Source organism: Netta rufina, assembly GCF_964035555.1.
Source record: "Netta rufina genome assembly, chromosome: 5".
NCBI lineage: Eukaryota > Metazoa > Chordata > Aves > Anseriformes > Anatidae > Netta > Netta rufina.
Window position 1 is genome coordinate 45,625,178 of NC_140128.1, and position 11,493 is coordinate 45,636,670.

The 11,493-nt window shown below is 69.8% G+C and overlaps 4 protein-coding genes across 6 annotated transcripts; 3 read left to right on the plus strand and 1 right to left on the minus strand.

Annotated features, from left to right (window-relative positions):
- Nucleotide 1: 1 nt before the first annotated feature.
- On the plus strand, nt 2-4,403 carry TKFC (triokinase and FMN cyclase). 2 transcript variants are annotated; one of them, XM_084288483.1, is made up of 18 exons: nt 2-53; nt 793-934; nt 1,007-1,196; nt 1,278-1,388; nt 1,463-1,644; nt 1,728-1,806; nt 2,004-2,093; nt 2,201-2,235; nt 2,312-2,396; nt 2,493-2,582; nt 2,686-2,802; nt 2,947-3,072; nt 3,176-3,313; nt 3,482-3,588; nt 3,669-3,772; nt 3,852-3,885; nt 3,993-4,082; nt 4,175-4,403. In XM_084288483.1, the coding sequence occupies exons 2-18, from the start codon at nt 929-931 to the stop codon at nt 4,325-4,327; spliced, it is 1,737 nt and encodes a 578-aa protein (XP_084144609.1). In that variant the 5' UTR covers nt 2-53; nt 793-928; the 3' UTR covers nt 4,328-4,403. The 2 variants fall into 2 exon arrangements, with proteins under 2 accessions (XP_084144609.1, XP_084144608.1); XM_084288482.1 differs by having other exon boundaries at nt 8-53; nt 732-934.
- Nucleotides 4,404-5,253: 850 nt separating this feature from the next.
- CYB561A3 (cytochrome b561 family member A3) lies at nt 5,254-7,417 on the minus strand. Its single transcript, XM_084288499.1, has 6 exons — nt 7,302-7,417; nt 6,861-7,069; nt 6,465-6,673; nt 6,228-6,382; nt 5,573-5,735; nt 5,254-5,416 (listed from the first exon to the last, which is right to left on the minus strand). The coding sequence occupies exons 1-6, from the start codon at nt 7,385-7,387 to the stop codon at nt 5,393-5,395; spliced, it is 846 nt and encodes a 281-aa protein (XP_084144625.1). The 5' UTR covers nt 7,388-7,417; the 3' UTR covers nt 5,254-5,392.
- Nucleotides 7,418-7,479: 62 nt separating this feature from the next.
- TMEM138 (transmembrane protein 138) lies at nt 7,480-9,993 on the plus strand. Of its 2 annotated transcripts, none has more exons than XM_084288509.1 (5): nt 7,480-7,571; nt 8,147-8,395; nt 8,484-8,655; nt 9,404-9,479; nt 9,620-9,993. In XM_084288509.1, the coding sequence occupies exons 2-5, from the start codon at nt 8,268-8,270 to the stop codon at nt 9,730-9,732; spliced, it is 489 nt and encodes a 162-aa protein (XP_084144635.1). In that variant the 5' UTR covers nt 7,480-7,571; nt 8,147-8,267; the 3' UTR covers nt 9,733-9,993. The 2 variants fall into 2 exon arrangements, with proteins under 2 accessions (XP_084144635.1, XP_084144636.1); XM_084288510.1 differs by lacking the exon at nt 7,480-7,571 and adding an exon at nt 7,733-7,865.
- Nucleotides 9,994-10,293: 300 nt separating this feature from the next.
- TMEM216 (transmembrane protein 216) lies at nt 10,294-11,255 on the plus strand (the record flags this gene model as incomplete). Its single annotated transcript, XM_084287958.1, has 5 exons — nt 10,294-10,306; nt 10,390-10,503; nt 10,602-10,694; nt 10,809-11,010; nt 11,083-11,255. 5 exons carry the CDS (start codon nt 10,294-10,296, stop codon nt 11,096-11,098), a joined length of 438 nt encoding a protein of 145 aa, XP_084144084.1. The 3' UTR covers nt 11,099-11,255.
- Nucleotides 11,256-11,493: the final 238 nt, after the last annotated feature.

Genomic DNA, 11,493 nt, shown 5'->3' on the forward strand with positions numbered 1-11,493 from the left:
TCTGCGCCGCTCTGCGCCTCCGGGAGGACCGCCGGGAGCAGACGAGACGCCAGGTGGGGGGCGGCACCGGACCCCCCCCCCAAAAAAAAGGGTCAGGGCGGGGGCCCCGCTGCTGGGGGGCGCCCCCGGGACTTCCCCATGCCGGGAGGGGGCCCCACGTGTCAGGGGGTGCCCCCTGCTATCCCCATCCCCATCACAGGAGGGGTCCCCACGTGTAGGGCTGCTCCCCCCCGGTCCCCCCCTCCATCCCAAAAGGGATCCCCTTGTGCAGGGCTGCGCCCCTTTGACCCCCTCCCCATCCCAAGAGAGGTCCCCGCGTGTAGGGATGTGCCATATGGCATCCCCCATCCCGGGAGGGGTCCCCCTTGGTAGGGCTGCCCCCCCTGATCCCCCCATTCCCATCCCAGAAGGGGTCCCCATGTGTAGGGCTGCACCCCCTATTACCCCCCTCCCACCCCAAGAGAGGTCCCCGTGTGCAGGGGTATGCCCTATGGCACCCCCCATCCCGGGAGGGGTCCCCACGTGTAGGATCACACCCCCTATTACCTCCTCCCACCCCAAGAGAGGTCCCCATGTGTAGGGTCGCACCTCCTGTTACCCCCCCCCACACCCTGGTAGGGGTCCCCATGTGTAGGGCTGCACCCCCTGCTACCCCTCACACCCTGGTAGGAGTCCCCACGTATAGGGTTGCACCCCCAGACCCCACACGCCCCCTTCCCTGCCCTCCCCAGCCCAGCCCAGCCGGGACACCCCCATCCAATGTGGGGGGGGCTGGACCTTGCCCTCCCTCAGCCCCCGGCAGAGTTTGGACCCAGGCCGAAGGCTGCACGGGAGCCACAGCACGGGGACAGCCGACGGAGCCGGGGAGCCTCACGTCCCCCCCCAGTGCCACCGGGACCCCCAGGAACCGCCATCCCACCACGCAGCCATGGAGGTGAGCCGGGGGCAGTGCGAGGCCCCTCTCCCCGCTCCCCGTCCCCGTGTCACCACCTCTCCGTGCCCGCAGGTCCCCAAGAAGCTGGTGGGCTCAGTGGCCGGCTGCGCTGACGACACGCTGGCCGGGCTGGTGGCCTGCAACCCCGGGCTGCGGCTGCTGCGGGGACACCGGGTGGCCCTACGAGCTGACCTGGATGCCCTGCGGGGACGCGTGGCCCTGCTCTCCGGAGGGGGCTCCGGCCACGAGCCCGCCCATGCAGGTGAGTGCCCGCAGCCCCGTTGTGGGCTCGGTGACCCCATCCCCAAAATCCCCGAGCCCTCCCGTCCCTGCTGCTCCACAGGGTACATCGGGAAGGGCATGCTGAGCGGGGTGGTGGCCGGCGCCGTCTTCACCTCTCCCGCCGTGGGCAGCATCCTGGCGGCCATCCGGGCGGTGACGCAGGCTGGGGCAGGTACGGGGACACCCTGGGGTGCTGGGGGAGGCGGGTGGCCCTGCCGCTGCCTGACTCCCTGCCCCTCCCTGCAGTCGGGACCCTCCTGATCGTGAAGAACTACACCGGGGACCGGCTGAACTTCGGGCTGGCGCTGGAGAGGGCGCGGGCGGAGGGGGCTGACGTGCAGATGGTGGTGGTGGGGGACGACTGCGCCTTCACCAGCCAGAAGAAAGCTGGGCGCCGCGGGCTGTGCGGCACCGTCCTCGTGCACAAGGTCTGCGGGGGTCCCCCTGGTGCCCCTAAGGGGGGGACGATGCGCAGGGGTCCCTCACCCCTTGCTGCCCCCCCCCTTTGCAGGTGGCCGGGGCCCTGGCGGAGGCGGGGGCGAGCCTGGATGAGATCGTCAAGAGGGTGTCGGCGGTCACCAAAGCCATGGGTAGGCGCGCGGGACCCTCCCCAGAGGCAGATAAGAGGCACTAGCACGGGGTGGACTTCAGCCCGAGCCGGGCACCCCACGTGCCCGCAGCGTGGCCGGGGCACGGTGGCGTTCCTGCCTCCCCGTGTGGCTGTCCGCGTGCCCGCCGCCTGCCCCGAAATGTGGCACGCAGCCCTCCTTCTCCCCGCTGCCTGCAGGCACCCTGGGGCTCAGCCTGTCCCCGTGCAGCGTCCCCGGCTCCAAGCCCACCTTCCAGCTGGCCGCCGACGAGATGGAGCTGGGGCTGGGTGAGGAGCTGCCCCCTCGCCTCCCCCCTGCGCCAGGCTGCTGGCGGGCGTGGGGGCCGCGTGCCCCTGGGGGTCAGCGTGGGGGTGACGCTGTCCTGTCCCTGCAGGGATCCACGGCGAGGCCGGTGTCCGCAGGATGAAGGTGAGCAGCGTCCCCTCGCCCCGCTCCTCTCCCTGTCCCCCTGGCCTGGCCTCACGGTCCCCTGCACCTTCGCCAGGTGATGCCGGCGGACGAGGCGGTGGAGACGATGCTGGCGCACATGACAGACCCTGCCAACGCCTCCCATCTTCCCCTGAGCCGCGGTGAGCCCCCCCCGGGTGTCCCCTGAGCCCCCCCGGGGCACCCCCTGCACGTCCAAGGAGGCGGGGGGGTGCTTCACTCTGCTCGCTGCCTCGCAGGTGCTGCCGTGGTGCTGGTGGTGAACAACCTGGGCGGGCTGTCCTGCCTGGAGCTGGGCATCGTGGCCGGCGCTGCCGTGCGTGGGCTGGGTGAGTCTGGGGGCACCCCGAAACCCCCCCTTGGAGCTCTCTGCTCCTGAGGGACCCTTCCTGCAACGCCACCTCGCTCACGGCCTACCCTTAACCCGTGCAGAGAGACGAGGAGTCCGCATCGCCCGGGCCCTGGTGGGCTCCTTCATGACGGCGCTGGAGATGGCCGGGGTCTCCCTCACCCTCATGCTGGCGGATGAGGAACTGCTGGGGCTGATCGGTGAGCGCCCGCGGGCGGGGAGGTGGCACGGGACACATGGGGTGGCCCTGGACGCCAGCACCTGTGGGCACACGGGACTGGGGCCGTGGATTCGGTGGCTCCCGCTGAGCTGCCACTTGCCTCCCTCCTCCCCGGCTGCTCCAGATGCCGAAACCACGGCCATGGCTTGGCCCAACCTGGTTGCGGGGCCTGCCGTGAGCCAGAGACCGGAGGTGCCGGCACCAAACGAGGGACCAGAGCCACAGCCAGCTCAGCAAGCACCCAGCACAGGTCAGGGCGGCCGCGGGAAGGAGCCGTCCCCACTCCCTGCCTCAGTTTCCCTGCCTCCCCTGAGTTCAAAGCCAGGCAGGGGGGTGACGGCTCCTCCCTGCAGGGCCTGGCGCGAAGAGGGTGCAGCTGGTCCTGGAGAGGGTGTGCAGCACCCTGCTGGGCCTGCAGGACAAGCTCAACGAGCTGGACCGCGCGGCGGGCGACGGGGACTGCGGCCACACACACGCCCGGGCCGCACGAGGTGGGTGCCACCCCTTCCCTGCGCCAGGGCACCCCCAGCTGTCCCCTCGGAGGAGCAGGGGCTGCTCGGAGGAGCAAGAGGCCTTGAAATATGGCCCCCGCTGGGGGACAGGGTCCCCCCACGCTGCTGGATCCCCGCAGCCTCCCTTTTTACCCCTCTGCCCCGCAGCCATCCAGGAGTGGGTGCGCGCCCGGCCCCCGCCGGCAGCCCCGGCCCAGCTCCTCTCGGCGCTGGCTGACCTGCTGCTGGAGAAGATGGGCGGCTCCTCCGGCGTGGTGAGTGCGAATCGGGACCCCCGTTTTGTCCCCCTCACCCCGCTGCCACCACGGTGGTGACGGGGCCGCTGTCCCCGCAGCTCTACGGGCTCTTCCTGACGGCGGCCGCCCGGCCCCTGCACAACCGCAGCGACCTCCCGACCTGGGCTGACGCCATGGACGCCGGCATCGAAGCCATGCAGCGGTGAGTGCGGCGGGACCCCCGCGGGACCCCCCCCAAGCCCCTCTGCGGGCTCCTGCCAAGCGCTGTGCTCGCCACGCAGGTACGGAGGAGCTGCCCCGGGGGACAGGACGATGGTGAGTGCCACCACGAAAGGGGAAGCGTGACGGGGTCCCGACGCTGCCCTCTTGCCCTGGGGGCTGTGGGCGGCCCTGGTGCTCAGCCCGCTGCCCGTGTCTCCCAGCTGGACTCGCTGTGTGCTGCAGCACAGGCGCTGCATGCCCTGCGCAGCCCCGGAGCCGAGCTGCTGACGGTGCTGGCCTCCGCCGTGCAGGTACAGGGACTGGGTGGGGACAGAAGATGGGCAGAACGGGCTGGAAACGGCCGCACCAGGCGTGCCCTGAGTGCTCCCCGTTCCCCTGGCAGAGCGCGGAGGAGGCGGCAGAAGCCACCCGGCACATGGAGGCCGGCGCGGGCAGAGCCAGCTACATCAGCTCGGCCCAGCTGCTGCAGCCTGACCCCGGGGCGGTGGCGGCGGCGGCCGTGCTGCGCGCCGTGCTGGAGGGGCTGCGGGGCTGAGGGAGGGCGGCCGGCCTGTGGTTGCCCCCCCTCGGCTCCCTGAGGCTGCAGCGGCGATGGGAGACGCGGCGGCATGCCCCCCGTGCCCCCAATGAATGTTTGTGGTCCCCAAAAGTTGGCTCAGTGTCTGTCCTCGTGCAGAGAGGGGTGGGGTGGTGGGGTTTGGGGTTGGGGGGAGGCGGCTGGTCCCCATGTCAATGGGGGGGGGATCCAGCCAGCCCTGAGCGTGACGGCTGGGGAGGAAGGAAGCTGCTGGGCCGCGCACGAGCCCTCATCTCTGCCCCCGTGGCTGGCTGGGGAAACCATGAGGCTCACATGGCTGCGCTCACGGGGTGTGGAGGAGGCTCCAGAAAGGGGGCAAAACAGGAACTTGGGGACCGGGGCAGAGCCTGCCCTGCACCACGGGGAGAGGGGAACCACGGGGTGAGCACAGGGACTGGGCTGGGCTGCCCCAAAGGACGCAGGTGCAAGAGTGCTGCGGAAGCCAGCGCTTTATTAAGCGTCCCTGAGGGCTGCTGAGCTGGTCCCACCACCACACACACATCCCCCCGAGGGGTAAGGCACGCTGCGAGGCCTCCTGCCGGCCCCGCGGAGGAGGCAGGGCTGGGGCAGCCCGCGCTGTGCTGGCTCCCAGCGCCACCAGTCAGTCACGGAGTGCTCCTCTGGCAGCTTCCGACCTGACGAGGTGCCCGAGATGGCACCGCAGGGCTCAGGGGCAGCCGATTTGGCACAGATCCCGGTCCGGGCGCGAGGGGACAGCCGGACCCCGCAGGAGCTGGCAGGCAGAGGCACGAGGACGCAGGCTCGAGGAGCTGGGCGCTGCAGCTGCTCTCGGCCTGAGGCTGGCAGGAGGCCAGTGCTGGGCCACAAGGGAGGCAAAAAGGTGTCCCCACTGCAGCGGCGTCTCTGCTGTGAGGCAGCTGACCCCGTTTCTTCCCACCGACAGAAGAGCGTTGGGCACAGGCAGCCCGGAGAAGGCGAGGCGTCGGGGCAGGCGGGAGAGCGACGGGGTTGGAGAGCTCCGGGCTGGCAGCCCCGGCACGGCAGGGGGAGATCTCGGAGGCGTCAGCGCTCGGTGCCGAGCAGGGGCTGCAGGGAGACGTGGGTGAGCCTGGAGCCTGCGCTCCCCTGCCCAGCCCAGCCCGGGGACAGACCGGTTGGGGCCATGGGGGGTGGCAGACCCCCGGCTCGGCTCCTCAAAGCCACCCTGAGAGCCGATGTGCAGCCCCACAGCACTGCGGGTACCTGGCGCGTGTCCGTGGAGCCGTCCTCGGGGCGCTTCCAGTCGGGCTTGGCCAGGGCGCACAGCACCAGGACCCCGAAGAGGACGATGAGGAGCCCCAGAGTGTTGGCGAAGACGGCCTCGGGGGGCAGGCGGTTGTAGGGCGCCGGCGCTGTCCCGTTCTTCCTGTGGAGGAGAATCACAGGGCTGGCTCTGTGCCCCCAGCACAGCTTCACTTGCTACAGCAGGAACAACCCCACAACCCCAGCAGCCCCATAACACCGCTCCCGTGGCTGTCTGTCCCGTGTGAGGCTGTGACAGCCCCCTGGCCCCTGAGGGTGCTGCTGCAAGGAGCCGTCAGCAGCCGGTATACAAAGCAGCACGGGGCTGGAGGTGACGTCTGGAGGGTTAAGACCCACCAAGAACCTTCCTCATCACGTCCAGCCTTCCCCGCAGCCCACAGAACTCCTTATCCACCCTGCAGCAGGGAGCTGTGGTGGTTAACCACGCACCTGGGGTGGGGGGAAAGTTTTCACTTCCCTTAGTTAAGCCCATGCTTAGTTTCGGTTGATACCACTGCAAGCGCGGAGATAAAAATACAGCCTCAGCTCCCCAGCCTCTCGCCCCGCGGGGGCTTTCCCCGTGGCTGGTCCAGCAGAGCCCCGCTGCAACACTCACAGGCTGAAGAAGAGCTTCTCGTTGATGCCCGACACGCAGGATGCCACGGAGAGCATGAGGATGGTGGAGCCGAAGAAGACGTGGACGGGCTTGTAGAGGGCACGGAGCCAGGGGGGCGCGTAGGGCAGCAGGAAGGCGCTGAAGCCAGCCAGCCACTGCGGGGACAGGGAATGAGGAAGGGAAATTTGGGGGGCTGGGACGCAGGGGCGGGGGGGGGGGGACGGAACACACACCCACCTGGCAGGAAAAGAGCAGCACGGTGGCCAGCCCCAGCCAGCTGTGCAGCGAGTACATGTTGGGCGTCTTGGAGGCGTTGTGGAAGCCGAAGACGGCCACCAGCCCCACCACCGTGAGGCCGAAGGCTGTCAGGGCCAGGGCGCCGTGCAGGAGCTTCCAGGGGAGCTTGGGGCCGCGCCAGGCGGGGGGCAGGCGGTACACCAGGGCCGCTGGCGGGGCAAGAGGGGTCAGGGGGAGCCGCGGGAGAGCAGAGGGGAACAGGGGGGCGCAGGGGGGACCAGGGAGAGGGAGGGGGGAGGATGGGGAGTGCAGGGGGCAGCAGGGAGGAACAGAGGGGAGCACGGGGGGTGCAAATGGGAGCAGGGGGGAGCAGGGGGGAGCCGCCTCGCCACTCACCTGCTCCGTAGAGCACCACCATGCCCGCCACCATCAGCACCGGGTGCCAGTTGAACATGCGGGCGCTGCCGTCCCAGGCGAAGCCCCCGCGCCAGCGCTGGCACCAGGAGGCCACGAAGGCCAGGCAGAGGAGGCCCAGGCCGGCCAGGAAGGCGCAGAAAGGCCGCAGGGGCACGGCCAGCATCGCGGCAGAGGGGGGGCGGCCGAGCCTGGAAGGGAAATTCGAGCTCCGTCAGCCTCCCCGCCCGGCTCCCCGCTGCGTGCAGGCACCGGGGGGAGGAGCCGGCCCCAAACGGGAACCCGCACCCCGGGGGCGGCCCCGCCGCCTGCCACACGCCTCCCGTGGGGGGGGGAGCCCCGGGTGCCCCCCCCCGTGCTCCCCGCAGCCCCTCACGCACCCGCGGGCTCCCTCCGCCTCCCCCCGGCCCCGCTCCTCCTCACCGGCCGCGGGGAAGCAGCCCCGGGCCGCCCCCCTCCGCCTCCGCCGCTTCCCCCGCTTCCCCCTCGCCCTCACTGGGCGCCGCCATGTTGGGGGGGGGACGCTCTAGCCGCCCGACTCGGTGGTCCCCCCGCGCCGGGCAGGGGAGAGCCGGGGAGAACCATAGAGAGCGGCGGCTAGAGCGGCCCCCCCGCGCTTCCACCTCCTCCTCCTCTTCCCCCCCACCCTCCCGCGCGCGCCGTTGCTATGGAGACGCAAGATGGCGGCCGCGGGTGAGCGCTGGGCCGGGGGTCGGGGGCACCGGGGGGAGCCGGGGGGAGCCGGGCACCGCCGGGACGGCACCGGGAGCCTCGGGGGGGGGCTGGGGCCGCTCGGGGATCGGCGGGCTGCGAGTCCGGGGGGTGATTCCCAGCCCCGGGGGTCCCCTGGTAGAGAAGGGCCCGGCCCCGCTCCCCCGGCCCCTGCCTCACCCGCGCCTCCCCGCCCGGCCCCGGGGGTGAGGGGTGAGGTGTCGGGGAGCGGTGCTGGGGCACGGCGTGGCCTGTTCAGCGCTGCCGGGGAGAGGCGTGAGTAATCTGCACGCGGTCCCCCAGGGCTCGCATGTCCTCCTCGTCCCTGTGTTTTTTTTTTTTTTTTTTTTTTTTTCCTGTTTGCTCCGTGAAATCGGGGGCAGTCGGAGCCTGGAGGGTGGGAGAGAGCGGGCGAAGAGAGCACAGCTCGGTGTCTGTGCTGGGAGCTGTCAGGACGCGCTGTGGCTTTCACCCTGCTTTGAGTTTCCTGGCGGAGGAAGGTGGCAGGGTTCAGGAGCTGGGCTCCCTACCAAGCAAAACCTCTGCTTCCCCCGCAGGTGCCAGCTGTAGGGAGCAGCGATGCTGAGCCCCCAATGCTGAGCCCCTGGCACCACACCATGAGCTGCCTGCACCTCTGGGGATGCCGGGGCTGAGGGCTCCAGCCCCCTGGGAAGGAAGATGCTCCAGACCAGCAATTACAGCCTGGTGCTGTTCCTGCAGTTTCTGCTGCTGTTCTACGACCTGTTTGTCAACTCCTTCTCGGAGCTGCTCCGCACAGCCCCTGCTGTCCAGCTCATCCTCTTTATGTGAGTGCCAGCTGGGCAGGGCAGCGGGGCAGAAGGGCTGGGCTCTCCCCCACCACCGAGCTCTCACCGTGCCTCTCCTCTCCCTCAGTATCCAGGACATCGCCATTCTCTTCAACGTCATCATCATCTTCCTCATGTTCTTCAACACCTTCGTCTTCCAGGCCGGGCTGGTCAACCTCCTCTTCCACAAGTTCAAGGGGACCATCCTGCTGTCCGCAGCCTACCTGGCGCTCAGCATTTCCTTCCACGTCTGGGTCATGGTAGGCTGGGGGCTGCCCGCTTCACCCAAGGGCACGCAGGCAGCAGCCACCACCCCCTGCTGCCTTCTGTCCCTTTCCCAGGAGAGGCAGGGCACGGTTTCCCACTGCTGGGGACGTTTTGGTGTGCCCCCATCCCTGTTGCCCCCCTGATTGGGCCGGTAGGGAGCTGCCACATCCCAGCCCCTGCCCTCAGCGCTGCGACCTGCTGCAAAATCTTCTTTCCCCAGGGAAAGCGTGGCGGCTCTGGCTGCGTGCTGCCACAGAAGCCCCCACTGGAGCGATCCCTGCTGAAGGCTCAGCTCCCAGTTTACCTGGGATTAATCCCCAGCAAACGCCTGCACAGGGAGGCTGGGGGCAGCCCCTTCCTGCTGGCTTCAAGCCCCGGGGGTCCCCTTCTGTCCCCTGTTCCCTGTCCCAGCTGCCAGTCCCCAAAATGGGGACTCCACAGGGCTGGGGCGAGGGCTCGTCCCCACCCCGCTGCCCCAGGGATGTTGGGGTAGTGCCCGGGGCTGTCCTGCCCAGGCTGTCCGGGCAGGGGATTGATGGGGATTTGCAGGGATCTGAAGAGCGAAGCCAGAATAGGTCCTGGCTCGCTGCCCAAATCCCCTGAGCTGCTTAACCTTTGGGGTGCGGCTGCTCCCGGAGCCAGCAGCATCACATGGGCCCGGGATCAGCGGCGGCCAGGCCGTGGGAGCGGGAGGTGCTGCCCCCAAGCTGAGGCACGTGTCCTTCCGCCTGTCCCCGACAGAACCTGCGGTGGAGGGACTCCGGCCGCTTCGTCTGGACCGAGGGCCTGCAGACGCTTTTTGTTTTCCAGCGGCTGGGTAAGGGCTCGCGTCGGCTGGGGCAGCAGGAGCAGAGAGGGAGGCTGGGGGCTCCTGGAGGCCGTGTGGGCACCCCAGGCCCTTGTGGCCGTGACCCCAAAGCTCCTGCCCTCACCTCCTTCCCTCCCTCCGTCCCGCAGCGGCCGTGCTCTACTGCTACTTCTACAAGCGGACGGCGGTGCACCTGGGCGACCCCCTCTTCTACCAGGACTCGCTCTGGCTGCGCAAGGAGTTTGCTCACTTCCGCGGCTGACAGCACTGCTCCAGCTGGCGGCTCCCTCTGCAACTCCTTGCCCCGAGGGACGGATCCCAGCGGCCGGGGGAGATTGGCCGGGCCCCTTGGCCGTGCTCTTTGTGCTTGCAGCGTCCAGGCTGGCCAGCACTGGCACGGCTCATGCAGACAGCAGGGATCAGCAGGATGCTGGTGTGTCCTGGTCTGTCCCTGTGTTGCAGCCCCTGGTGGGACTCGGCTGTTTTTGTGGGTAGTAAAGGAATAAACTCGCTGTGTTTTCCAGGGGCTGCCTCTGTCTGTGTGTCCCTGGGGTCTCCCCCCTCTGCGGGGAGCATCCCTGCCTGCTGTGGGGAGAGCAGGAAACGCTGGCCCAGCCTGCTGGGGGGTCACAGAGCGGGCTGGTGGCCCGTATGGGACAGACACACGGACAGACACAGGGACAGGGGAGCCCCTCGGACAGACACACGGACAGGGGACCCGCGGGCCTCGAACCCGCGCGCCTCGCCCCGGGTCCTCCAGAACCATAGAGAGGGCGGGCAGAGCGGCGCGCGCGCTCCCCGCCGGTTGCCATGGAGACGCAAGATGGCGCCCAGGGGTGAGGAGCGCGGCGGGGCCGTAACGGGGACCGGGGGCTCGGGGGGAGCGGGGGGCTCGGAGCAGGGCCGTGACTCCCTCCGGGCTCCCCCTCAGGCCGCCAGCGCTCCTCGGCGCCGCTGCAGGTGCTGCTGTTCCTCAACGGCTGGTACAGCGCCACCTACTTCGTGGCCGAGGCCTTCATCTTCGCCTACAAGGGTGAGCCTTCCTCCCCCCCCCCCAGTCCCTCCTCATCCTCCTCTCGCCCCCCTCCCTCCCCGCGGCGGGCGGGGGCGCTGAGCCGGCCGTGCCCGCAGCGCTGCTGCTGCCCTACCCCGCCAGCAACCTGCTGCTGGACGCGGCGCTGCTGCTGCTCTACCTGGGCACCGAGGCCACCCGCATCTTCTTCGGTGAGTCCTGGCGAAGGGGCTTCCTCACGGTCCCCTCCCTGCTGCTGCTGCCCCAGCCCGGGGGTTTTGGGGGATATGGGGCAGCCCCCGCCCCGCTGACCGTGCGCCCCGCAGGCTCCAAGGGCAACCTGTGCCAGCGGAAGGTGCCGCTCGCCGTCAGCTTGGCCCTCACCGTGCCGGCGGCCGTGATGGCAGCCTACTACCTGCTGCTGCAGACCTACGCCCTGCGCCTGGAGGCCATCCTCAGCGCCATCCTGCTGCTCTTCTACGCCGCGGAGCTGCTGCTGGGCGTCCTGGCGCTGCTCTCCTTCTCCAGGTACCGCGCAGGGCGAGGGCGGCGCCGCGGTGCCGCGTGCCGCTCTGCTCACACGTCCGCTGTCCTTCGCAGCGTTGATGCGTACTGAGGCCCTGCACCGGAGCACCCGAGGCACAGGTACGCGAGGCAGCAGTGAGCCAACCTGGCTCCCAGGCCCGCGCTGGCACCCGTGGGCAGCCCCAGGAGCGGTCTCCCCGCTGCCCCATCCCCTCCGCTTCGCCCGCAGCATGAGCGAGCGAGCGACGCGCCGGGCAGCGCCTGCCCTGCTGCCACCCGGCCCCCCGGGGCTGGTGCCACACAGCTCAGTTCAAGGTACGGAGAATTATTTTTTTCTACTGTGTTCTCAGAATCAGTCACTATTTTCCAATAAATATTTATTTTTACCTGGTGCCTGGGCATCTGGCGTCCCACAGGGCAGCAGGCTGGGCACGGCCCTGCCCCATGGTGCTGCCCAGAGCTCACCGGGGGGGCACAAAGAGCCCC